The sequence below is a fragment of the Pleurodeles waltl genome, chromosome 3_2 (assembly GCF_031143425.1).
Source record: "Pleurodeles waltl isolate 20211129_DDA chromosome 3_2, aPleWal1.hap1.20221129, whole genome shotgun sequence".
Taxonomy (NCBI): Eukaryota; Metazoa; Chordata; class Amphibia; order Caudata; family Salamandridae; genus Pleurodeles; species Pleurodeles waltl.
Genome location: NC_090441.1, coordinates 54,248,066 through 54,275,434, shown reverse-complemented (window position 1 = coordinate 54,275,434; position 27,369 = coordinate 54,248,066). Strand labels below are relative to the sequence as shown.

The window sequence follows — 27,369 nt, the reverse complement described above, 5'->3', positions numbered from 1 at the left end:
TGGATAACACTGACATTGCTTGCTTTTCTGCTTTGGATTGGTTTTGTCATGGTTTTCTTTCTGCTAATAAATGGTCGTTATCTTCCTGAACACTCTGCTTTTGAACTGGTGGACGAGGTTTTGACAACTTACCTTTCTTCCCATAAGGTCCGAAGAGACTTGTTCCTAGTAAACATTTCAGCCATTCAGATTCCTGGTGGGATAAAGTACTGTATGATGTATTCAGTCCTACTGAGGTTATTCAAATCCAATACATTTTTAAAGTTTCTATAAATGATGTAATTACACCTGGGGCTGTTTCTGATGACTGGGATGTTAAAACGGTTCATTGCATGCTTTCTGAGTTTGAATATTACACTGTGTAATTACACACAATGGAAGCATTGTCAACTCCTCCATTGGGGAGTTCCAAAACATATGTATATAAGTTTGCATATTCTTCTGGGCATGAATGCAAACGGGTATTATTTTAAACTTGCCTCCTTCTAAAGTGAGAAAGATAATGCTAACCAACACCAAATTAATTTATTCAGCTTCCTTTGTTTCCTGAATGGCCATTGAGAGCTATGAATTTTGGAAGAACTCTGCTTAGTTGAAGAGTGTATGGGGAACACATGATTGGTAGGTACAGGGTAGGGACGCTTTATTTAGAGCATGCCTTATTCCCCTACAGATGATATTTCTGAACAATACAATTCAAGAAACAACCTGACTGGGGTTAGCAAAAATAAAAGAACTGTACACGCCGAGTATCTCGACACCAGCTAAATTTCACAATTGGCAAACACTTTTAAATGCCACTGAAGAACAGCTTTCTAGTTTTTCATAATGGTACCTTCAATTCCTCACTTTCACGTCCCAGCTGGTCGCTATTCTGGCCAGTGAACACAAATGGTTGTCAGGCACATTTTGTTAATTCCACATGGGGATTCAGAGCAAGCCGACCAGACCCTTGCTACGTCACAGTTCAAAACTCAAGTATCATTACTACATATAGTGTGGGTAATCTTTGCCAACAGTTGTTACATTCCTCCACATTAGCAGTTGTCAAAGAACACCTTAGTATCCTTTCAGAAGAAGGCGACATACAAGATTTCTTGCTGGGTCCTAGAAAACCACACTCAAAACGTTTTCTATATGCCATATATAATGAAATATGTAAACTTTTGTAAATGGAAGCTGCTGCACGTTTAAGGCAGTTTGACAAAAGATAACATGGAGAAGGCTTTAGCCGCTGTCAAATAATGATATGAACACACTGTCCAACCGCACTTACACAATAAATAACAGTGTGTCCTCCGCAATAGACATCATTCAGAATGATTTGTCATTTTTACATCATGGACAGAGTCAACTAAGGTCCATTATGCAGTTGGGTTGGACACTGCAGGTTCTCAAAAGTGGCCATGTGCCCTGGCAGCATGTTAACTCTACTGAGTTATTTGCCACCTTTAATATGACCAGACAACAACAGATAATGGCAAAAAAAAAAAAAAAGAGGCAAGTTACATTGTGCTGGAAAAATATCCTTTTACTGTAGCAGAAATTCCATAAGCAGTACGGCTAATACACATGGTAATCAACCTTCATGTTTCCACATTTCACTTTAGCAAGTGTTTAACATTTTTTGATGTTGGCAGATTTGAGCAGTTAGGTAAAAGTTACATCCACAAGGTGTGGGAGTTGCCTTTCACTTACAAATGTTTAAACGACGAAACAGAGGCGTTTCTTAGCGGAAACGAATGTGAGACTACTGCTAGTCATTCTATGATTTGCAAGCAGGTGTCCCTGCAAGCACTAGTAATGCTGCCTTGCGAACCTGGCATGCTATCTGAAGGGTACTCCCTTCTCTTTGATTCACCCAGCATTTCAGATACTTTCGAAAGGAAGTTATGTGATGCTGAACAGTAAAAGCTGTTGCTGAATGAAGCCTGGAATTGCCTATGTAATTTCAGTTTCTCAAATTATAACTTTCTAAGGCCATGTATTAACCCCCCCCACACATGACTGATCAAAGCAGAAAGCACATTGCTACTTCAAACGTACATTTTGACAAAGCGACCAGGCTAAAGGTCCTACAAAAACATGCCACTCCGACATCAGTTGGAGAGACCTATGACCTGTAACTTGCAAGGTAATCAACAGTCTTTATTAAAAAACAACTTCCCCAATCATTTTGGAGAGTTGGTGAGCAGAATTTTTAATGCATCCACCACTGCAGGAATTGTGTACTTTTTTAAGGCTGTTGGTTCTGGATTTGTAAGCACTTTCCAGACTTTATTTGGAGTGACACCTTCAGTCATCCATTCACTCTTTTTGTGTGACTTTGATGGACTCCCAACAGCTTTGGCGCTGGTTGGCAGCATTTTGCTGTTGCTATTTTTCAATACGCAATGGCTGCCCCATATCAGCAAAGCGGAGTGCTGGAGCTCCCACCAGCCCACCTGTGTCATGATCGCATGATGCAGTACTTCAGAGCTGCACCGCTGGAGAAGCTTGAGCTGGATTGGTCATTGAAATTCTGACCAAAATTGACTCTTGTGCAGCCAATTTTCCACTGCTCATGGTGCTTCTTAGAGTGTCATATAAAGTGAGCCTTGCCGTGCAACCTGTGCCTTCTGTAGACATGGTTCTGTTAAAGTTCTTGCTGAGGGCTCATTCACAGACTTGTCAATTAAGACTGCAGTTGATACGCGAGGCATCATATGAGCTACCTCTTGTGGATTTTGTGGCTCCTTCGCCATCTACTGCGACCAGGAGGAAGGCCCCCTCAGCCGGTCCAGTGGCTGAGGCTTCTGCACACTTTTGCTCTGTGGATCGTTCAATTAACGTGTTGATCAACTTGTCGCCTGCTGAGGTAGAATCCTCCTGGGCTTTCATCCATCACCATTGAAGACATCAGAGACTTCCTGCAAGACCATAATTATTGTTGAATTCGGTTGATTGGCATTTTTTTGTCTCAGATACTAAATTGCTCATATATTTGGCCTGCCTGTTGGCCTGCCTTGCTTGTCATCTTCTACATTTTATCTCTTTTTATGTATATTTTAACATGCTTTTAGTGTCTAGATATTAGGAGCATTTTTAGGTTTACATTCTTGTCTCAACAGCTGGGAGGGTATTGTGGCTTCATTTTATACTCTGCTTGGGCACACATGTTTTAGGTTAACTTAGGCCTGCGGCCTGTGCCCCTCTTACCAACATGTGTTCGGATTTCATTCATTCCGTTTTATTAATTTTAGTTAGCCTGCTTTTAGTAGAGATGTTTTTATTTTCTAATCATCTGTAACTTTGTGATTCCCCAAAAGCATTGTTATTATCATTCTGTGCACGACCTTTCACCATGTACCCCTGTCCAAGGTTGACGAGTCAAAGTACATGGTAATCCAGATAGCAGTTGTCTTCACAAGAGTGTGCAATCAGTCTGACAATCAGGCATGTGCCCACATCAGGCCTTTTCACGGAATGAAAATGTTTTCTTCGCAACACTCTGTAGACCAAGGGACAACAGGGAGGTAATTTAATCCAGGATTCCATCCATGCTGCATGCCATGCTGACTTCGGCCCGTCTCTACAGCCAACCCAGGTGACGACGGGCAGACCCCTTTCTTTCAAGTAATTGGGGTGAGTGCTCCGCTCATGGACTAAGTACAGACAGATTGGGCAGTCATGGCTATGCTCTTGCTTTGGAGTTAGGGGTTAGGAAGAATATATCCATATTATTCCTATATGTTGGGACCGTTTATTATCTTCTCACTGGTCACCACCACTCTAATACTGTTATGCCTCATTGTCCTACCAATTGCAGCACATATATTTTATTGTAGACGGCAGTCTTTTCAATAAATATATTGAAAACCTGTGTGTGTGTGTGTGTGTGTGTGTGTGTGTCTGTCTCTCTCTCTCTCTCTCTCTCCTTTTTAAGCACCCTGAAACCTTTACAGGTGATTAGTTGTGTCGCGGTAGGCTCTCATTATTCTAAAGAGACTACTAGATTTGAGTCTGAACCAACTACAGGTGACATCTGTTGGCCTAATCCGGGTTTTGCTCCAGCTAACTAGCAGTGCCTCATCTCTATCCAAGAGCAGGGATGATTGGGCAGCCGACCGCATGACACAATTGACTCCTCACGGAAATCGTGGTCACTCAGATCGCATCTGTTTCTCTCAGTTACATTAGTCTCACATATACAAGGACAATCAGAGGCAGTATATAGTTTAATAAGGTTTTAATGAAGCAACTGCATCTTAGATAAAGCATGTACTGCAATAAACAGGATGATAAAGCATGACAGGATCAAAATTGTGACATGGAGAGTAAAGCATAAAAATAACACTACCATATTGTCACTAGAATCATTAAAATAATTCCTACCTAGGCTATGTGAGAGCACAGCATGATAAGTTCTAGCTCTGCTCTTCAGGATTCCCTGGGAAGACATCATCCCTCATACCTGAGCAAGAGGCCTGTAGTCTACATAAGCAGCTGTAGTAAAGCATTCAGCAATCGGCATACAGTTGTGGTCATCTGGCTGGAATCTCCCTCTAACATGTATGGGACAGAGAAGTGTTTTTATAATAAAACAGCTGATGTTCTCAGAAAATATCCCTACGTAAGGATGTGTAGGTTTCTATGAACACCAGAGACAAAGCGTTACTACGTTTACAGGCACCCTATCTTACTGCAGCCTTTAGAAAAGCAGAGTTAAAGAAATAGCTAGATAGAGAGAAATAAACCAAGACCGCAAATGTGGCTGTTGTTACAATAATAAACAGAGCTGAATAACACAGCGGCAGGCTTAATTTTGCTAAAATAACGCGTATGGAGCTATACATAAAATGGCTACAAAACAGTTGTACTTTATGAACCCTAACTGATTTAATTAACGAGAGACAGGAGAGGGACTTTTTAACCACAACTTCCCCTGAGAAGTCACAGAGTGTCATGTTCAGGCTGACACAAATCACCTTCTCTTTCAGGTTTGCGCGAGGCGCTGCTAGCTAGCCGAAAGGCTTGGGCTGACAGCTGCCAAGACAGTGTGGGACTGACTCAGTCACACACAAACGGTGGTGCTGCCACCCCTAATGCTTTTGGTCAGGAGACCGTTCCCCCATGCCCGCAGCACCACCAAGCTGTCCCCCTGTCTTTGACCCTGCACGCGCTGCCATTCGCACATTCGAGGCCCTCCTCCACCCACAGGCATCCTCCTGCGCCTTATCCCTGGCGTCTAGTGGGCTCTGGTAAGCTTCACTAGAGTTGTGCTTTGTGCCATCTTATGTGTTTGTGACTCGTGTTCTGTGCCTTGAATTATTGTCCTCTCGTCTATTTTTGACTCGTTTTACGTGCCTTTTGAATTTTCTGTGCCGCTTTCTGTAATTTCTGCCGCTTTTTTGCCCCTTGTGCGCTCCCCCCCCGTCCCCTTGTCGGCTCTCCTTCAGCCACTTTTCCCGCCGCTGCCTATCTGCGGCCCCGCCCCCCTCGCGCCCCCATTCGCCGCTCCCTTCCGCCCACAGCTGCCCCTCCCTCCCCCTCCCTTCTTAATGGCGGTCGCTGCGGCGCGCCAGAGGCAAGCCCGTCTGCGCCCGTCCGCGCCTGGACCGCGCCCAGCGCAACCCCCCCGGACCTAGAGACCCCTGCTTCGCCAGACGCCGCTACACGCCCGACCAACTCAACGCCCTCAATCCCGGCCGCATCACAGCATGCTTCCAGTCCTCACCAAGAAACACCCACGGACCCTTCACATGCCACAGCTGCAAATTCACCTGCAACAGAACAACGAGACCTACAAAGACCGTAACAAATCACCTGCACTGCATACTCCTCAACACCCGCTCCGCACGCAAGCACGCCATTGAGCTCTGGGACCTGCTCGACTCCACCGCCCCAGACATAGCCTTCCTGACCGAGACCTGGTGGAACGACTCATCGGCACCCGATATCGCAACAGCCATCCCAGACGGCTACAAGATCATCCAAAAGGACCGCACCAACGGAATCGTCGGAGGAATAGACATCGCCCTCAAATCCACCCTCAAGGTCTACACCCACACTGACGACACCCTCAAGACCACCGAACACCTACACTTCGCATCCACACCGACCCCAACACCACTCTCAGAGGAACGCTCATCTACAGACCTCCCGGACTACGAGCACCGTTCAGTGAATCCATCGTCGACCTCACCAACACCCACGCCCTCACCTGAACGGACTACATCCTCCTCGGAGACCTAAATTTCCACCTGGAGAACAACAACACCACCAACTCCACTACTCTGATCGACAATCTCACAAACCACGGCCTCAGACAAATCGTAAACACACCAACACACATCGCCGGCCACACACTCGATCCCATCTTCTCCTCAAGCGCCCACATCACCTTCAACCACACCACCGTACTCCACTGGACCGACCACCACTGCATCCACTTCACCTACAAGAAACATACCGAGCACCATCGCACCCAACAACCACCCCGCTGATGCTGGAGCAAAGTTACGGAAGACCAGCTTACTAACACCCTCACCCAGAACCCACCACCCGACCCCACAGACCCAGACACCGCCACCCACAACCTCACTCTGTGGATCAATGATTGCGCCAACATCCTCGCGCCACTCAAGAAACCCACTGTAAGGAAATGCCTCCTTGGCATGGTTACCCCCTGACTTTTTGTCTTTGCTGATGCAAAGTTATGATTTGAAAGTGTGCTGAGACCTGCTAACCAGGCCCCAGCACCAGTGTTCTTACCCTAACCTGTACTTTTGTTTCCACAATTGGCACACCCTGGAATCCAGGTAAGTCCCTTGTAACTGGTATCCCTGGTACCAAGGGCCCTGATGCCAGTGAAGGTCTCTAAGGGCTGCAGCATGTCTTATGCCACCCTGGGGACCCCTCACTCAGCACAGACACACTGCTTGCCAGCTTGTGTGTGCTAGTGGGGATAAAACGACTAAGTCGACATGGCACTCCCCTCAGGGTGCCATGCCAACCTCACACTGCCTATAGGTATAGATAAGTCACCCCTCTAGCAAGGCCTTACAGCCCTAAGGCAAGGCAGGGTGCACTATACCTTAGGTGAGGGCATAAGTGCATGAGCACTATGCCCCTACAGTGTTTAAGCAAAACCTTAGACATTGTAAGTGCAGGGTAGCCATAAGAGTATATGGTCTGGGAGTCTGTCATGCACAAACTCCACAGCAAAATAATGGCTACACTGAAAACTGTGAAGTTTGGTATCAAACTTCTCAGCACAATAAATGCACACTGATACCAGTGTACATTTTATTGTAACCTACATCCCAGAGGGCACCTGACTAGTTTTAGCAGCCTGCCACACACCAGACATGCTGCTGGCCACATGGGGAGAGTGCCTTTGTCACTCTGTGGCTAGTAACAAAGCCTGTACTGGGTGGAGGTGCCTCTCACCTCCCCCTGCAGGAACTGTAACACCTGGCGGTGAGCCTCAAAGGCTCACCCCTTTTGTTACAGCACCCCAGGGCACTCCAGCTAGTGGAGTTGCCCGCCCCCTGCGGCCACGGCCCCACTTTTGGCAGCAAGTCCAGGAGGAGATAATGAGAAAAACAAGGAGGAGTCACTGGCCAGTCAGGACAGCCCCTAAGGTGTCCTGAGCTGAGGTGACTCTGACTTTTAGAAATCCTCCATCTTGCAAATGGAGGATTCCCCCAATAGGGATAGGGATGTGCCCCCCTCCTTTCAGGGAGGAGGCACAAAGAGGGTGTAGCCACCCTCAGGGCTAGTAGCCATTGGCTACTAACCCCCCAGACCTAAACACACCCCTAAATCGAGTATTTAGGGGCTCCCAGAACACAGCAAGATAGATTCCTGCAACCTAAGACGAAGAAGGACTGTTGAGCTGACAAACCTGCAGAGAAGACTGAGACACCAACTGCTTTGGCCCCAGCTCTACAGGCCTGTCTCTCCACTTCTAAAGACACTGCTCCAGTGACGCGTTCCACAGGGTCCAGCAACCTCTCAAGCCTCAGAGGACTACCCTGCATCTAGAAGGACCAAGAACAACTGAGGACAGCGGCAGTGCTCCACAAAGACTGCAACTTTGCAACAAAGAAGCAACTTTGAAAGAACCCACATTTCCAGCCAGAAGCGTGAGACTTTGCACTCTGCACCCGACGCCCCCGGCTCGACTTGTGGAGAACAAACACTACAGGGAGGACTCCCGGTGACTGCGAGCCCGTGAGTAGCCAGAGTTGACCCCCCTGAGCCCCCCACAGCGACGCCTGCAGAGGGAATTACGAGGCTCCCCCTGACCGCGACTGCCTGCTTCAAAGACCCGATGCCTGGTAAAGACACTGCACCTGCAGCCCCCAGGACCTGAAGGACCCCACCTCCAGTGCAGGAGCGACCCCCAGGTGGCCCTTTCCCTTGCCCAGGTGGTGGCTACCCCGAGGAGTCCAAGGGTTCCCCTTAGAGGTAAGATAGTGGCAAAAAGAGATAATACTAATGCTCTATTTTGTGGTAGTGTGGTCGAGCAGTAGGCTTATCCAAGGAGTAGTGTTAAGCATTTGTTGTACATACACACAGGCAATAAATGAGGAACACACACTCAGAGACAATTCCAGGCCAATAGGTTTTTGTATAGAAAAATATCTTTTCTTAGTTTATCTTAAGAACCACAGGTTCAAATTCTACATGTAGTATCTCATTTGAAAGGTATTGCAGGTAAGTACTTTAGGAACTTTGAATAATCACAATAGCATATATACTTTTCACATAAAACACATATAGCTATTTTAAAAGTGGACAGTGCAATTTTCAACAGTTCCTGGGGGAGGCAAGTTATTGTTAGTTCTTGCAGATAAGTAAACCACCTACAGGGTTCAAATTGGGGTCCAAGGTAGCCCACCGTTGGGGGTTCAGAGCAACCCCAAAGTCACCACACCAGCAGCTCAGGGCCGGTCAGGTGCAGAGGTCAAAGAGGTGCCCAAAACACATAGGCTTCAATGGAGAAGGGGGTGCCCCGGTTCCAGTCTGCCAGCAGGTAAGTACCCGCGTCTTCGGAGGGCAGACCAGGGGGGTTTTGTAGGGCACCGGGGGGGGGGGACAAGTCAGCACAAAAAGTACACCCTCAGCAGCGCGGGGGCGGCCGGATGCAGTGTGCAAACACGCGTCGGGTTTCCAATAGATTTCAATGAGAGACCAAGGGGTCTCTTCAGCGGAGCAGGCAGGCAAGGGGGGGGGGGGGGGGGGGGGGGGGGTCACTCCTGCACTGGAGTTCCGATCCTTCAGGTCCTGGGGGCTGCGGGTGCAGGGTCTTTTCCAGGCGTCGGGATTTCAGAGTCAGGCAGTCGCGGTCAGGAGGAGCCTCGGGATTCCCTCTGCAGGCGTCGCTGCAGGGGCTCAGGGGGGACAACTTTGGTTACTCACAGTCTTGGAGTCGCCGGAGGGTCCTCCCTGTAGCGTTGTTTCTTCACCAGTCGAGTCGGGGTCGCCGGGTGCAGTGTTGCAAGTCTCACGCTTCTTGCGGGGATTGCAGGGGTCTTTAAATCTGCTCCTCTGGAAACAAAGTTGCAGTCTTTGTTGAACAGGGCCGCTGTTCTCTGGAGTTTCTTGGTCTTTTGGAAGCAGGGCAGTCCTCTGAGGATTCAGAGGTCGCTGGTCCTGGGTAAAGCGTCGCTGGAGCAGTTTCCTTCCGAAGGAGGGAGACAGGCCGGTAGGGCTGGGGCCAAAGCAGTTGGTGTCTTCTTCTTCTCTGCAGGGTTTTTCAGCTCAGCAGTCCTCTTCTTCTTTAAGTTGCAGGAATCTGATTTCCTAGGTTCTGGGGATCCCCTAAATACTGAATTTAGGGGTGTGTTTAGGTCTGGGAGGGCAGTAGCCAATGGCTACTGTCCTTGAGGGTGGCTACACCCTCTTTGTGCCTCCTCCCTGAGGGGAGGGGGGCACATCCCTATTCCTATTGGGGGAATCCTCCTTCTACAAGATGGAGGATTTCTAAAAGTCAGAGTCACCTCAGCTCAGGACACCCACCTTAGGGGCTGTCCTGACTGGCCAGTGACTCCTCCTTGTTTTTCTCATTATCTCTCCTGGACTTGCCGCCAAAAGTGGGGGCTGGGTCCAGGGGGCGGGCATCTCCACTAGCTGGAGTGCCCTGGGGCATTGTAACACGAAGCTTGAGCCTTTGAAGCTCACTGCTAGGTGTTACAGTTCCTGCAGGGGGGAGGTGTGAAGCACCTCCACCCAGAGCAGGCTTTGTTTCTGTCCTCAGAGAGCACAAAGGCTCTCACCGCATGGGGTCAGAAACTCGTCTCTCAGCAGCAGGCTGGCACAGACCAGTCAGTCCTGCACTGAACAATTGGGTAAAATACAGGGGGTATCTCTAAGATGCCCTCTGTGTGCATGTTTTAATAAATCCAACACTGGCATCAGTGTGGGTTTATTATTCTGAGAAGTTTGGTACCAAACTTCCCAGTATTCAGTGTAGCCATTATGGAGCTGTGGAGTTCGTTTTTGACAGACTCCCAGACTGTAAAGAAATGGCTCCCTGTTGCAGTTACCCCCCACTTTTTGCCTGATACTGATGCTGACTTGACTGAGAAGTGTGCTGGGACCCTGCTAATCAGGCCCCAGCACCAGTGTTCTTTCACCTAAAATGTACCATTGATTCCACAATTGGCACATCCTGGCACCCAGATAAGTCCCTTGTAACTGGTACCTCTGGTACCAAGGGCCCTGATGCCAGGGAAGGTCTCTAAGGGCTGCAGCATGTATTATGCCACCCTAGAGACCCCTCACCCAGCACAGACACACTGCTTACCAGCTTGTGTGTGCTAGTGAGAACAAAATGAGTAAGTCGACATGGCACTCCCCTCAGGGTGCCATGCCAGCCTCTCACTGCCTATGCAGTATAGGTAAGACACCCCTCTAGCAGGCCTTACAGCCCTAAGGCAGGGTGCACTATACCATAGGTGAGGGTACCAGTGCATGAGCACTGTGCCCCTACAGTGTCTAAGCAAAACCTTAGACATTGTAAGTGCAGGGTAGCCATAAGAGTATATGGTCTGGGAGTCTGTCAAACACGAACTCCACAGCACCATAATGGCTACACTGAAAACTGGGAAGTTTGGTATCAAACTTCTCAGCACAATAAATGCACACTGATGCCAGTGTACATTTTATTGTAAAATACACCCCAGAGGGCACCTTAGAGGTGCCCCCTGAAACTTAACCGACTGTCTGTGTAGGCTGACTAGTTCCAGCAGCCTGCCACACTAGAGACATGTTGCTGGCCCCATGGAGAGAGTGCCTTTGTCACTCTGAGGCCAGTAACAAAGCCTGCACTGGGTGGAGATGCTAACACCTCCCCCAGGCAGGAGCTGTAACACCTGGCGGTGAGCCTCAAAGGCTCACCCCTTTGTCACAGCACCGCAGGACACTCCAGCTAGTGGAGTTGCCCGCCCCCTCCGGCCCCGGCCCCCACTTTTGGCGGCAAGGCCGGAGAAAATAATGAGAATAACAAGGAGGAGTCACTGGCCAGTCAGGACAGCCCCTAAGGTGTCCTGAGCTGAGGTGACTCTAACTTTTAGAAATCCTCCATCTTGCAGATGGAGGATTCCCCCAATAGGATTAGGGATGTGACCCCCTCCCCTTGGGAGGAGGCACAAAGAGGGTGTACCCACCCTCAGGGCTAGTAGCCATTGGCTACTAACCCCCCAGACCTAAACACGCCCTTAAATTTAGTATTTAAGGGCTTCCCTGAACCTAAAGATTTAGATTCCTGCAACAACAAGAAGAAGGACTGCCTAGCTGAAAACCCCTGCAGAGGAAGACCAGAAGACAACAACTGCCTTGGCTCCAGAAACTCACCGGCCTGTCTCCTGCCTTCCAAAGAACTCTGCTCCAGCGACGCCTTCCAAAGGGACCAGCGACCTCTGCATCCTCTGAGGACTGCCCTGCTTCGACGACGACAAGAAACTCCCGAGGACAGCGGACCTGCTCCAAAAAGACTGCAACTTTATCCAAAGGAGCAGCTTTAAAGAACCCTGCAATCTCCCCGCAAGAAGCGTGAGACTTGCAACACTGCACCCGGCGACCCCGACTCGGCTGGTGGAGAACCAACACCTCAGGGAGGACCCCCGGACTACTCTACGACTGTGAGTACCAAAACCTGTCCCCCCTGAGCCCCCACAGCGCCGCCTGCAGAGGGAATCCCGAGGCTTCCCTTGACCGCGACTCTCTGAAACCTAAGTCCCGACGCCTGGAAAAGACCCTGCACCCGCAGCCCCCAGGACCTGAAGGACCGGACTTTCACTGCAGAAGTGACCCCCAGGAGTCCCTCTCCCTTGCCCAAGTGGAGGTTTCCCCGAGGAAGCCCCCCCTTGCCTGCCTGCAGCGCTAAAGAGATCCCTTGATCTCTCATTGACTTCCATTGCGAACCCGACGCTTGTTCTAACACTGCACCCGGCCGCCCCCGCGCCGCTGATAGTGAAATTTCTGTGTGGGCTTGTGTCCCCCCCGGTGCCCTACAAAACCCCCCTGGTCTGCCCTCCGAAGACGCGGGTACTTACCTGCTGGCAGACTGGAACCGGGGCACCCCCTTCCCTCCATTGAAGCCTATGCGTTTTGGGCACCACTTTGAACTCTGCACCTGACCGGCCCTGAGCTGCTGGTGTGGTAACTTTGGGGTTGCTCTGAACCCCCAACGGTGGGCTACCTTGGACCAAGAACTGAACCCTGTAAGTGTCTTACTTACCTGGTAAAACTAACAAAAACTTACCTCCCCCAGGAACTGTGAAAATTGCACTGTGTCCACTTTTAAAATAGCTATTTGTGAATAACTTGAAAAGTATACATGCAATTGAAATGATTCAAAGTTCCTAATGTACTTACCTGCAATACCTTTCAAACAAGATATTACATGTTAAATTTGAACCTGTGGTTCTTAAAATAAACTAAGAAAATATATTTTTCTATACAAAACCTATTGGCTGGATTTGTCTCTGAGTGTGTGTACCTCATTTATTGTCTATGTGTATGTACAACAGATGCTTAACACTACTCCTTGGATAAGCCTACTGCTCGACCACACTACCACAAAATAGAGCATTAGTATTATCTCTTTTTACCACTATTTTACCTCTAAGGGGAACCCTTGGACTCTGTGCATGCTATTCCTTACTTTGAAATAGCACATACAGAGCCAACTTCCTACATTGGTGGATCAGCGGTGGGGTACAAGACTTTGCATTTGCTGGACTACTCAGCCAATACCTGATCACACGACAAATTCCAAAATTGTCATTAGAAATTGATTTTTGCAATTTGAAAAGTTTTCTAAATTCTTTAAAGTCCTGCTAGGGCCTTGTGTTAGTCCCTGTTAGCATTTCTTTTAGAGTTTAAAAGTTTGGTAAAAGTTTGAATTAGAACCTAGAACTAGTTTTAGATTCTTAAAAAGTATTCCAACTTTTAGAAGCATAATGTCTAGTGCAGAGATGAATGTGGTGGAACTCGACACCACACCTTACCTCCATCTTAAGATGAGGGAGCTAAGGTCACTCTGTAAAATAAAGAAAATAGTAATGGGCCCCAGACCTTCCAAACTACAGCTCCAGGAGCTGTTGGCAGAGTTTGAAAAAGGCCAACCCCTCTGAGGATGGCAACACAGAGGATGAAGATAGTGACTTGGAGGAAAATTCCCCCCTACCAGTCCTATTTAGGGAGAACAGGGCCTCTCAAGCCCTGACTCCACAAATAATAGTCAGAGATGCTGGTCCCCTCACAGGAGGGGCCAACAACTCTGAAATCACTGAGGATAACTCCAGTGAAGAGGACATCCAGCTAGCCAGGATGGCCAAAAGATTGGCTTTGGAAAGACAGATCCTAGCCATAGAAAGGGAAAGGCAAGAGATGGGCCTAGGACCCATCAATGGTGGCAGCAACATAAATAGGGTCAGAGATTCTCCTGACATGTTGAAAATCCCTAAAGGGATTGTAACTAAATATGAAGATGGTGATGACATCACCAAATGGTTCACAGCTTTTGAGAGGGCTTGTGTAACCAGAAAAGTGAACAAATCTCACTGGGGTGCCCTCCTTTGGGAAATGTTCACTGGAAAGTGTAGGGATAGACTCCTCACACTCTCTGGAAAAGATGCAGAATCTTATGACCTCATGAAGGGTACCCTGATTGAGGGCTTTGGATTCTCCACTGAGGAGTATAGAATTAGATTCAGGGGGGCTCAAAAATCCTCGAGCCAGACCTGGGTTGATTATGTTGACTACTCAGTGAAAACACTGGATGGTTGGGTAACTGGAAATGAAGTGTATGACTATGTTGGGCTTTATAATCTGTTTATGAAAGAACACATTTTAAGTAACTGCTTCAATGAAAAGTTGCATCAGTATCTGGTAGACCTAGGTCCAATTTCTCCCCAAGAATTGGGAAAGAAGGCAGACCACTGGGTCAAGACTAGGGTAACCAAAACTTCCACTAGGTGTGACCAAAAGAAAGGGGTTACAAAGCCTCCCCAGGAGAAAGTGGGTGACACTAGAAACAAAGAAAAAGAGTACCCTGTAGGCCCCCAAAAACCAGACCAGGTGGGTGGGCCCAGAGACACAACCCAAAACAAAGGTGGGTACCAGGGTAAGAGCTGGGATGCCACTAAGGCATGGTGCCATAACTGTAAACAGACAGGGCACCACACCAAGGACACTTCTTGTCCCAAAAACAAACCCCCTAGCAAAATCCCAGGGGTAACCAGTGTAGCCATTGGAGATGACTCCTCAGATGAGGAGGTCTTCATAGCCTTCAACTGGAAAAAGGGCCCAACAGGGGAGTTGGAGATTCCAGAGGGAAGTAGACACTTCCACCACCTACTGGTGAATGGAATCCCAGCCACTGCCCTGAGAGACACTTGTGCCAGTCACACTATTGTGCATGACAGGCTGGTGTTCTCAAACCAGTACATCCCAGGTGAGACTGCCAGAGTAAGAGTTAGCCCAGACAGGGTCACTTGTAGGCCAGTGGCTTTTGTGCCCATAGAAGTGGGTGGGACTTTTAGCTGGAGAAGGGTGGTAGTCAGTACAGACCTCCCCCTTGATTGTCTCCTTGGAAATGACTACCCAGAGGTTAGTCAGAGCCCAAGGGAGGAACTGGTCCAGTGCCAGTCCTCTCCCAAGGATCCTGGAGTGCCTACCTCTGCAGTAAATGCAAGTAGGCCCCAGAAGAAAAAGAAAAGGAAACAGAGTAGGAAAGGTGGACAACCTTTAGCCAAGGTTCCAGCAAGCCAAGGAGATTCTGCTCCAGTAGGGGAGAACTCCAAAAGTGGCTCTGATAAAGTCCAACCTGACCCACAAGAAGTCCTGGCTAGTCAGGCAACTGTTAAGTCTGAGTGGGTGGCTCCTCAGCTAACAGAAGAAAGAGTGGAAGAAGGGTGTTTACTACAAGATGTGGTAACCCCCCACTCTAATACAGCAGCCAGGCACCCTGAACCCAAAGAAGCCTTTAACTTAGCCCCTTCCCTTGTAGGAAAAGAGCTAAAGGTGTGGTTCTGGGCAGTGACAGCTGTCAGTGGCCTCTGCTGGGTGTTAGCCTTTATGGCTGCACTATCCTTGGCATGGTGGTCTGACCCCATGCCAAATAGCAAGTTAGGCCCCCTGACCCTGTTGGTCATGGTGGGGTTACTCCAGCTCTGGGTAACCTCGTTGGGTAAGCTAGGGGTGACCCTGGCTAAGATAAGATTAGCAGAGGTGGATACCTCTAACCCCAAAATAGAGAGAATGGGTGAAGACATAAAAAGCACAGACAAGAGGCAGTTCAGACTAGGTCCTATCACTGTGGAAGTGGGTCAGTTCCCCAGAGGGAATGACCTGAACAGGAGGATGTAAGGCAGAGTAGGCCCTGCAACAAACCAGCCTATTTCCTCTACTCTTCCTCGCCTGACAGACTAGGAAGACTCTCCCAGCTTTGGCTGAGTCTCCTGGCCTGTGGGCTGGGGGGGGCTTGTGTAAAGAAATGGCTCCCTGTTGCAGTTACCCCCCACTTTTTGCCTGATACTGATGCTGAATTGACTGAGAAGTGTGCTGGGACCCTGCTAATCAGGCCCCAGCACCAGTGTTCTTTCACCTAAAATGTACCATTGATTCCACAATTGGCACATCCTGGCACCCAGATAAGTCCCTTGTAACTGGTACCTCTGGTACCAAGGGCCCTGATGCCAGGGAAGGTCTCTAAGGGCTGCAGCATGTATTATGTCAGCATCAGTATCAGGCAAAAAGTGGGGGGTAACTGCAACAGGGAGCCATTTCTTTACACTCCCCTTCCCAGCGAAGGTGATTGAAAAAATAGTCAACACACAACTAACCAGCCACCTCGAAGAAAACAATATCCTGGCTCCCTCCCAATCCGGCTTCAGACGAAACCACAGCACTGAGACTGCCCTTCTCGCCGCCACAGACAACATCAGACGTCAAATGGACAATGGCGAAACATCAGCCCTCATCCTCCTGGACCTATCTGCCGCCTTCGACACAGTCTGCCACCACACCCTGAAAACCCACCTCCACGAAATCGGAATCCAAGGATAAGCCCTCGACTGGTTCATCTCATTCCTCTCCGGTAGAACCCAAAGAGTCCGCCTCCCCCCCCCTTCCGCTCCAAAGCCATCGACATCATCTGCGGCGTCCCCCAAGGATCATCCCTCAGCCCAACGCTGTTCAACATCTACATGCCCCCCCTCGCACAAGCAGCCCAACAACACAACCTCAACATTCTCACCTACGCCGACGACACCGGGCTCATCCTCTCGCTCACCAAAGACCCACGCACTGCCAAAACCAAACTCCACAACGGAATGGAATCCATTGCCGACTGGATGAAAAACAGCCGTCTGAAACTCAATTCGGACACGACGGAGGTCCTCATCCTACGACCCAACCCCTCCGCCTGGGACGACTCCTGGTGGCCTACCGCACTAAGAACCCCACCAACACCAACCAACCACGCACGCACGCACGCACGCAACCTGGGCTTCGTCCTCGACTCCTCCCTCACCATGTCTAAACAAGTCAAAGCAGTCTCCTCTTGTTGCTACAACACACTCCGAATGCTCCATAGGATCTTCAAGTGGATCCCGTTAGAAACAAGAAGAATGGTTACACAGGCCCTCGTCAGCAGCAGGCTAGACTACGGCAACACACTCTACACAGGCATCCAAGCAAAAGACCTACTACGCCTCCAACGCATCCAAAACACCTCCGCTCGGCTGATCCTCGACGTACCCCGCCGCAGCCACATCTCCCACCACCTGAGAAACCTTCACTGGCTCCCCGTGGACAAGAGGATCTCTTTCAAGCTCCTCACCCACGCCCACAAAGCACTCCACGACACCGGACCAACCTGCCTGAACAACAGACTCAGCTTCTACACCCCCACCCGTCAGCTCCGCTCCGTAAACCTCACCCTCGCCGTCGTCCCCCGCATCCAACGAAAAACGTCTGCCGGCACATCCTTCTCATACCTCGCTGCCAAAACCTGGAACACGCTCCCTACAAACCTGCGACAGACCCAAGACCTTCTCACCTTCAGAAGACTCCTCAAAACCTGGCTCTTCGATCAGTAACCCCCCCAGCTCCTTGAAACCCTCACGGGTCCATAGTGCGCTCTACAAATTCAATGATTGATTGATTGATTGATTGATTGATTGTATCTTGTTCTAACAATGGAAGTCCTACGGCATGGTCAGCAGCTGAGGTACACCCACGGTGCACTCCAAACCAGAGTGATTCTGTTAAGCTCCAGACATGTATAGTTTCGTAAGATGAGCTTTATTAGATAACCACCAACCCAAACAGATACATCCGCTTCCAACCCTCACCAACCGTCCAGTCGGTCTCCACAGCTCCAGTGACCTCACCTGGAACCTACGTGATGGAGATTCCAGACTGTGCCCAACATTCCTAGGTAAGCACAACAGACTCCTTCCCATCACATCAGGCTATGGTGTAACAGCAGGAGTTTACAGTTCAGGGGTACAGATGATTTTATCTGCAGCCCAGGTGGGACTACACTCTACTGCGCAAAGCTCCAGACAGGTCTCCATGACTGGGGCCCTTGCCTTTCCTCATATTATTTTGGGTGTGCTGGGGTGGATGGAGGAGAAGAAAGTGTTGGAAAGAAAGAATTGACGAGAGTGGGAGAGAGAGGTTTGTACATGTGTAGTTGCACAAACTGTGGTTCTTCACAGTCTTAGGGCTCTATGCCCACCAGTTTTCTCAGAAAACCTTTACCAGAAGTTGGCTAAGGCCTTTCTCAAGGGAAGAGCACAAGCCCTGGACTTTAGCATCTTGCTATTGTGATAAAACGAGAAGAAATGCGAGCTGAAATGCCCAGAGAGGAGTCAATTGTGTCTGGCAGAACATCCTGCAAATGCTGCAGAGCTTACTGAGAATCTGTGTGGAGATCGACTGGAAGCCAAACAATCAGTTACAAAAATCCTAAAATGATAAAACTGAAAATATTGTTTAACTCTATCTGTTTTAGAAAGCAAAAAGCATAGTAATGTTATAAATGCAAACCCTTATAATATAGCCAAGGTACAAAAAAAGAATACTGTCTTGCACAACATTTTATGGATTTTTCTGGAAAAAAGAAAAAAACAAGGTTTAGAACTAAAGGACAAGAAAGGCTGGAAAGCAAAATTGTCGGGATGTTTAGGGCTCGTTCACAGATCATGAATGGATTTGGGGATTGTGCATGATGCTGTAGATTGTTTCATATGCATACAACAGAGTTTACTGCAATGCCTGCTGAAAATAGGGAATATCTAGAGGGAATGACGCTTCTCAACCTCATTAGTCGAGATGCTGTCAATCACAGCATCTCCACTAAAAAGGTGAGAAGGGCATCCAAATGAAGGCCAATAACAACAACTCACCAGAGAATAACTCAGTTAAATGTCACAAACAATTTTAAGGGAGAAAATAAACTAAATTAAACAAGGGTTTCAAATGGTGAAATGAGGAACAGATCCTGCTTACTGTGCAACCTATTAGGTTCCTAAACCTGGGCAGTAAAAATCTAACAAGGAAGATTAGAAAAATGATTCCTTCTACTAAGACAGGCTAGCCAAGTGGGACTCATACACAGAATGCAGGATGCTGAAATCATCAAGGTAACAAGTAATTGGTGCACCAAGCAAAGAAATGGTGATTAATGCTAGAGTGTAGGAAGGTAGCCTCTTTCAAGCCTTGTTACCCCCTCTTTTGGCCTGTTTGTGAGCATATGTCAGGGTGTTTTCACTGTCTCACTGGGATCCTGCTAGCCAGGGCCCAGTGCTCATAGTGAAGACCCTATGTTGTCAGTGTGTTTGTTATGTGTCACTGGGATCCTGCTTGCCAGGACCCGAGTGCTCATAAGTTTGTGGCCTATATGTGTTCCCTGTGTGGTGCCTAACTGTCTCACTGAGGCTCTGCTAACCAGAACCTCAGTGGTTATGCTCTCTCTGCTTTCCAAATTTGTCACTACAGGCTAGTGACTAAATTTACCAATTCACATTGGCATACTTGTACACCCTTATAATTCCCTTGTATATGGTACTAAGGTACCCAGGGTATTGGGGTTCCAGGAGATCCCTATGGGCTGCAGCATTTCTTTTGCCACCCATAGGGAGCTCTGACAATTCTTACACAGGCCTGCCACTGCAGCCTGTGTGAAATAACATCCACGTTATTTCACAGCCATTTACCACTGCACTTAAGTAACTTATAAGTCACCTATATGTCGAACTTTCACCTGGTGAAGGTTGGGTGCAAAGTTACTTAGTGTGTGGGCACCCTGGCACTAGCCAAGGTGCCCCCACATCGTTCAGGGCAAATTCCCCGGACTTTGTGAGTGCGGGTACACCATTACACGCGTGCACTATACATAGGTCACTACCTATGTATAGCGTCACAATGGTATCTCGGAACATGGCCATGTAACATGTCTAAGATCATGGAATTGTCACACCAATACCATTCTGGTGTTGGGGGGACGATTCCATGATCCCCCGGGGCTCTAGCACAGAACCCGGGTACTGCCAAACTGCCTTTCCGGGTCTCCACTGCAGCTGCTGCCAACCCCTCAGACAGGTTTCTGCCCTCCTGGGGTCCAGGCAGCCCTGGCCCAGGAAGGCAGAACAAAGGATTTCCTCCGAGAGAGGGTGTTACACCCTCTCCCTTTGGAAATAGGTGTGAAGGGCTGGGGAGGAGTAGCCTCCCCCAGCCTCTGGAAATGCTTTTATAGGCACAGATGGTGCCCATCTCTGCATAAGCCAGTCTACACCGGTTCAGGGATTCCCCCAGCCCTGCTCTGGCGCGAAACTGGACAGAGCTCCTCCAGTGTGTCCCAGACCTCTGCCATCTTGGAAACCGAGGTGTTGGGGGCACACTGGACTGATCTGAGTGACCAGTGCCAGCAGGTGACGTGAGGCTCCTTCAGATAGGCTCTTATCTCTCTTGGTAGCCAAACCTCCTGTCCTGGCTATTTAGGGTCTCTGTTTTGGGGAATTCTTCAGATAACGAATGCAAGAGCTCACCAGAGTTCCTCTGCATCTTCCTCTTCACCTTCTACCAAAGGATCGACCGCTGACTGCTCCATGATGCCTGCAAAACCGCAACAAAGTAGCAAGACGACTACCAGCAACATTGTAGCGCCTAATCCTCCTGGCTTTCTCGACTGTTTCCAGGTGGTGCATGCTCTGGGGGTAGCCTGCCTTCACCCTGCACCAGAAGCTCCGAAGAAATCTCCAGTGGGTCGACGGAATCTTCCCCCTGCTAACGCAGGCACAAAAAGACTGCATCACTGGTCCTCTGGGTCCCCTCTCATCCTGACGAGCGTGGTCCCTGGAACACAGCAACTCTGTCCAAGTGACTCCCACAGTCCAGTGACTCTTCAGTCCAGGTAAGTCCTTGCCTCCCCACACTAGACTGCAAAGCTGTGTACCGCGTGATTTGCAGCTGCTCCGGCTCCTGTGCACTCTGACAGGATTTCCTTTCTGCACAGCCTAACCTGGGTCCCCAGCACTCCGTCCTGCAGTGCACAACCTTCTGAGTTGTCCTCTGACGTCGTGGGACCCCCTTTTGTAACTTCGCGTGGACTCCGGTTCACTATTCTTCTAAGTGCATGTTGGGGTACTTCTGCGGGCGCTGCCTGCTTCTGTGAGGGCTCTCTGAGTTGCTGAGCGCCCCCTCGGTCTCCTCCTCCAAAAGGTGACATCCTGGTCCTACCTGGTCCTCAGCAGCACCCAAAAACCTCTACCACGACCCTTGCAGTTAGCATGTCTTATTTGCGGTATTTCTGCGTGGGAACACCTCTGCAAGCTTCATCACGACGCAGGACATCCGTCTTCCAAAGGAGAAGTTCCTAGTCCTCTTCTATCTTGCAGAACTCCAAGCTTCTTCCAACCGGAGGCAGCTTCCTTGCATCTTCATCCAGGATTTCCTGGGCTCCTGCCCCCCCCCCCGGACACTGTCGCTACTATTGGACTTGGTCCCCTTGTCTTACAGGTCTGGAAATCCGTTGTCAGTGCACTGCTGGTGTTTGTTCTTCCTGCAGAATTCCCCCATCACGAACATTGTGCTCTCTGGGGGTAGTAGGTGTACTTTACTCCTACTTTTCAGGGTCTTGGGGTGGGGTATTTATCAAACCCTTACTGTTTTCTTACAGTCCCAGCGACCCTCTACAGGCTCACATAGGTCTGGGGTCCATTCGTGGTTCGCATTCAACTTTTGGAGTATATGGTTTGTGTTGCCCCTATACCTATGCTTGCCTATTGCAACCTATTGTAATACTACACTGTTTGCATTACTTTTCTTGCTCTTACTTACCTAATTTTGGTTTGTGTACATATAACTTGTGTATAGTACTTACCTTCTTACCGAGGGTACTCACTGAGATACTTTTGGCATATTGTCATAAAAATAAAGTATCTTTATTTTTAGTAACTGTGTATTGTATTTTCTTATGATGTTGTGCATATGATATAAGTGGTATAGTAGGAGCTTTACATGTCTCTTAGTTCAGCCTAAGCTGCTTTGCCATAGCTACCTTCTATCAGCCTAATCTGCTAGAAACACCTCTTCTACACTAATAAGGGATAACTGGACCTGGCACAAGGTTTAAGTACCTCTGGTACCCACTACAAGCCAGGCCAGCCTCCTACATAGAGGCACATAGTTATCATTTGATTTATTGATAGGTATCAGGTACAGTAACTTGGCCACTTTCTGGATTGTTGGGGCCTCCTGATTGTGAGCCATCTAAATCAACACAGTTTCTTGTGGATACACGGTTAGGGATGGTGCTGTTGGCAAACTAAGCCCTACGGTCCCTGACTGATTGTGAGAGGCATTTCAGGAGATTCCCTTTGGAAACAGAAATGTTCCAAATGTGGCATCTTGGTGGTATTCACCAAGTAAATAAATCCTGTATTTGAGAACTTGGAGAGGTTAGGATTTTTATCAACTTCGACACAATAAGATTCTTGGAAACAAAGTGCTTAGTGACATGGGTGCAGTTTAGCAATATAAATTGTGGCATCTGCTCAAGAAGATCAAGGGTTTCCTGAACATTGAATGCTTTGTGAGCATTTAATTCCTATTTAGAATAATGCTGGTTGAAGTACCACACAGCCATGTCTACAAACTAGATCTGGAGCTAAAGATTGAACTTCTGTGGTAGCACATGAAATTTAAAAATCAAACATAATGCTTCTATAAGGAGAAAGGACTGTTTTCATATCCGCAGCCAAACCTTTATTAACAGGGAGCCAGCCCAGCTTCAGTGACTGGTAAACCACCTGCAGGAGGGAAGGAAAAATGTAGTGGACCATGCAAGAAGGCTGTTTTACTTATTCCAGCCAAGATAAACGTTTAGCTCTGAAAGCTGGAGCACTTGGTTCTTTTCTGCTGCACTCTCTTTGGAGTCCTTTAGAAATAAGACTTCAAATATATCAGAAGATGGGTGCATTCTTACATTGTAAATGTAGGATAATTGTTCCAAGGTGGAATATTAATTTCTTACAATGACTTATGCAGAGGATGAGAATCAAACATTTTTCACCTACTGCTAGGTGACGGGATCAATTAACCATAACTGTACAAGACACTGGTTACAGAACAGACTCCTTTTATCCTGAGGAAAGAGGACCAATCTCAAATTTGTATGGCAGCCCAATTTAGAAATAGGCAATCAAATACAGACTATGCTGGAAAAAAATGTCAACTGAGCTTCCAGATAAATGTGGAATACAATGATCTATCACAAATCATTTAAAGTGAAACATACTGCCGAAAGGCCTCCTCCAGTTACAAAGGAACAACACTATGCACTCTGACGTATTAGCAATATTAACAGAAAATAAATTATTTTATGATACTGCTAGAAGTCTTAAGGGTTATCTTTTTAAGTTCCAGAGAGCAAGAGGAGACCAAAAACTTCTACCACCTAAATTCACCTTTGGAAAGTCGGGGATGTTAAGAGTAAAGAGTTGGACAAGAGCAAAAGCCTGCTGAATTTTTCTTAAGCCAGGATTGACAGAATTTGTGAGACTTCCAAGAATGGGATCAGTGGAGCACTGCATAGTACCTTAAAAGTGATCCTGGCAAAGATCGGGAGCCAGTGCTGCTGATCCATGCAAGAATGGCATAATGATGGAGTGGAATAGCTGAATCTGTGGGCACAAACCACCATTCTTACTGCAAGGTTTTGAAAGATTTAGTGTAACAATTGTACATTACATAGACAAAAAGGTTATTGCAGCAGTCAAGCCTTGAGACAATTAAGGCTGACACTGGAACAGCAACCTTCTGCGTTCCAAAATGGGATGATTGTGTACACTTGAAAAGTGCATGAGAACACCAAAGCTTTAATGCTCATATGGAGTACAATGAGAATTGTTTACTCCAAGGATTTGTTTTACTTCGTTACACAGTGTGGCGCACATGTCCCTGCCAAAAAGAAATGTGGGAATGTGGAAGAATGTCTGTATTATTAAAAAAAAAAAAAAAAAAAACACACACGCTTAGCAGCACACAAATCGACTCCACATTTCATCTTCCAATATAAGGTACGAGTAAGGTGCAACACTTCACAAAAAAACTGAGACAAACACATACACACACAAAAAGAAAAAAAAAAACAAAGAAGGAACAACTTAACAGAGAAAATAAATGTGTACAACCACAATAAGCTGTAATAACTGGTAAGCTGCATATGAAAGAAAAGGAAAAAGGACATTAATAAGCAAACGATTCCACTGAAAATCAAACAAACAGAGCAGGCCTTTTTCGCATAAGAGTTGACTTTAGATAAACCCTTTGAATTCATAGCAAAAGTAAACTCACAAAATTAGCAATACATAGGCTTGAACAAAACCTGGAAGTCTTGAAGTGACAGTTGTACAAGGTCCACCTGACAGCAGGTAATGTCAGAGCCAATCTGACAACATGTCAGCAATGACAAACTAAACTAGAAACCAGATACCTTGTCACCGAACTACGAGGAGTATTCATGGGAAACACCATCTTTCTCATTCGGTATGAAATTAATCATTTAACTCAGAGAGTAATTAAAGTTTAGTAAGTTAATCAGTTTGAAAGTAACAAAATATACTTTAAGTCCACCTGTAAATCCAGGGAATTTCCGAGGACTGGGGCTGGGTGCTGCTTCTGCGGTCACCAGTGATTTCTCAGCACCAGGCGATTTTTTACTTGTGGGTGGTGTCTTCTTAGGAGTGGCTCCTACTTTAGATGCAAGTTCTGGGAGCAGAAAGTGGTCAATATAAGCAATCAACTCCTTTGTTAGCATCGCAGTAAAGCATTACTGATAAATAATTCAGAAAGGCAAGCATGGAACTAGAGGAATTCAAACATACAAATTTAAACAGAATAGCAGCTGAACACGAGGCCCATATCTCTTTCTCATACTGCTCTTATTTACGCACTATTAGCACATCACAAGCAGTAGACACACATGATGTACATGCATACACAAAGTGATATATCACAAACATAAGCATCAAGAGTGCAAGCTTACACTCACAAAGGGATACTGTACAGACAGACCCCAGCAGAAGTACACTTTCCACTTACATAATGGGAATTCAGGATACCGGTATCCTAACCCCTTATGTCAGTTTTATAAAAAAATAAAAAATAAAAATGCCAATTTTTTATTTAAAATTTACATTTTATGCACACACCCCTTCCCCCCCCCCCCGCCAAACCACGATATCATGGATCCACCACATGGCTTAGTGAGACCCTTTGGGTAAATGTGTGATGGATCCGCAGTTCCAAAGCAGACTTAAAAATAAACGAAACACACAGAGCTAAGCGAATCCCCCCTGTGAATCTGCAACGCATCCATGGATCCAGACCACAATTAAAAAAATATACACCCACTCACACACCCATACAGCCACTCACACACCCATACAGCCAATCACAAACCCACTCTCACAACCACACATACCCATACAGCCACTCACACACACTCACAGATCCATAGCCTGGGGTTGGCTGCATGCAGGGGGTTGACAGCAGGGCCTGGCCATGCGTGACAGCGGTTGGATTAACAGATTAATTACTGTGCTGTATTTAATATTACTTTACGTTAAATTCTATTTCCTAACTATAACATCCCTGTAACCTTTGTTTCTTTCAGTGAATAAACATATGTATGTATTCACGTAAAAATAAAAAAGGTTACGGGAACATTATAGTTAGTTTTAAACATACAAAACCATAGAAATTCACCTATTATTATAGTTAGAGTTATCTCAAGCAACTACAACTCATGCCCTAAGGCAATTATAACTTGGGCCCCCGCCATGCACAGTGTTTTCATCAAAAAGTTTACTGCAAATATTACATTGATGTTATCAAAGATGTTCTAAGTGCCGTAATTTGTGGGGTAATTAGTAGTGCATGGCAAGGGAGCGAGTTATTGTTACCTTAGGTCACGACCTATAGTTACTTTGGATATAGGTGAATTTCAGTAGTTTTGTACGATTAAACTAACTATAACGTTCCTGTAAACTTTGTTTTTTTTAAGTGAATTTCAATGTTTTTTTTTAAATTCTATTCCCTTACTATAATGTCCTTCTAACCTTTGTTTTTTTCAGTGAATATCATTTTTTTTTTTTTTAATGTAAAGGTAATTTCTTTTTACAATACGTTAATTCAACCACCGCCGCACACAGTCTGTGGCCAGGCCCTGCAGCCAACCCCTATAACCACCCAGCCCCACGCCGTACACGGTCTACGTTAAATTCTATTTCCTAACTATAATGTCCCTGTAACCTTTGTTTTTTCAGTGAATAAACATATGTATGTATTCACGGAAAAATAAAGAAGGTTACGGGAACATTATAGTTAGTTTTAAACGTACAAAACCATAGAGATTCACCTATTATAGTTAGAGTTATCTCAAGCAACTATAACTCATGCCCTGAGGCAATTATAACTTGGGCCCCCACCATGCAGTGTTTTCATCAAAAAGTTTACTGCAAATATTACATTGATGTTATCAAAGATGTCCTAGGTGCCGTAATATGTGGAGTAATTAGTAGTGCATGGCGTGGGAGCGAGTTATAGTTACCTTAGGTCACGACCTATAGTTACTTTGGATATAGGTGAATTTCAGTCGTTTTGTATGATTAAACTAACTATAACGTCCCTGTAAACTTTGTTTTTTTAAGTGGATTTCTATTTTTTTTTAAATTCTATTCCCTTACTATAATGTCCTTATAACCTTTGTTTTTTTCAGTGAAGATCTATGTTTTTTTTAATGTAAGGTAATTTATTTTTACAATACGTTAATTCAACCACAGCCGCGCAAAGCCTGCGGCCCAGCCTTGCAGCCAACCCTATAAACAGCCAATGCCGCGCACGGGCTTTGGCCGTGCGCAGCAGGGGGTTGGCTGCAGGGCCTGCAGCAAAGCCTCTATAATCCCCCAGAGAAAAATTGAGAGAAGGTGAGAGAGCCTTTTCAGGCTTTGATGAATGATATACTTCAAAGGCCCCCTCACAAACAACATAATTAGTTTAGCACTGGGGAAGTGGTGGTACCCAGGGCTGCGGGCGAGCCCAGGCAGCCCACACTGCAATAAAGTTTTAGATAAGCCCTGAGTAGGTGGTAGTTTATTTTTTTTTTAATAGATCTGGCGGGGTCCCTCTGGGACCCCCAGCACCAGAGCTATGGGGTAAGGGGGACTTTACCCTTGCCCCTTGTCTTATTTTATTTTTTTACTTTTTTTCTGGGACTCAGCTGAAGCAGAGTCCCAAGATGGCTGCCAACACTTCTTGGCTGAAGTGTTGGCAGTCAATCAAAGCTCTGCATTTCCCTGCACA

The 27,369-nt window shown here is 47.1% G+C and overlaps 1 protein-coding gene across 3 annotated transcripts in view; it reads right to left on the bottom strand.

Annotated features, from left to right (window-relative positions):
• Positions 1–27,369, bottom strand: part of LIG3 (DNA ligase 3) — a 424,911-nt gene that overhangs the window by 383,081 nt on the left and 14,461 nt on the right. For all 3 annotated transcript variants that reach the window (XM_069226761.1, XM_069226764.1, XM_069226763.1), the window contains exon 3: positions 24,640–24,774. In XM_069226761.1, the coding sequence (XP_069082862.1) occupies positions 24,640–24,774 (135 nt within the window). The remainder of the gene's footprint in view (positions 1–24,639; positions 24,775–27,369) is intronic.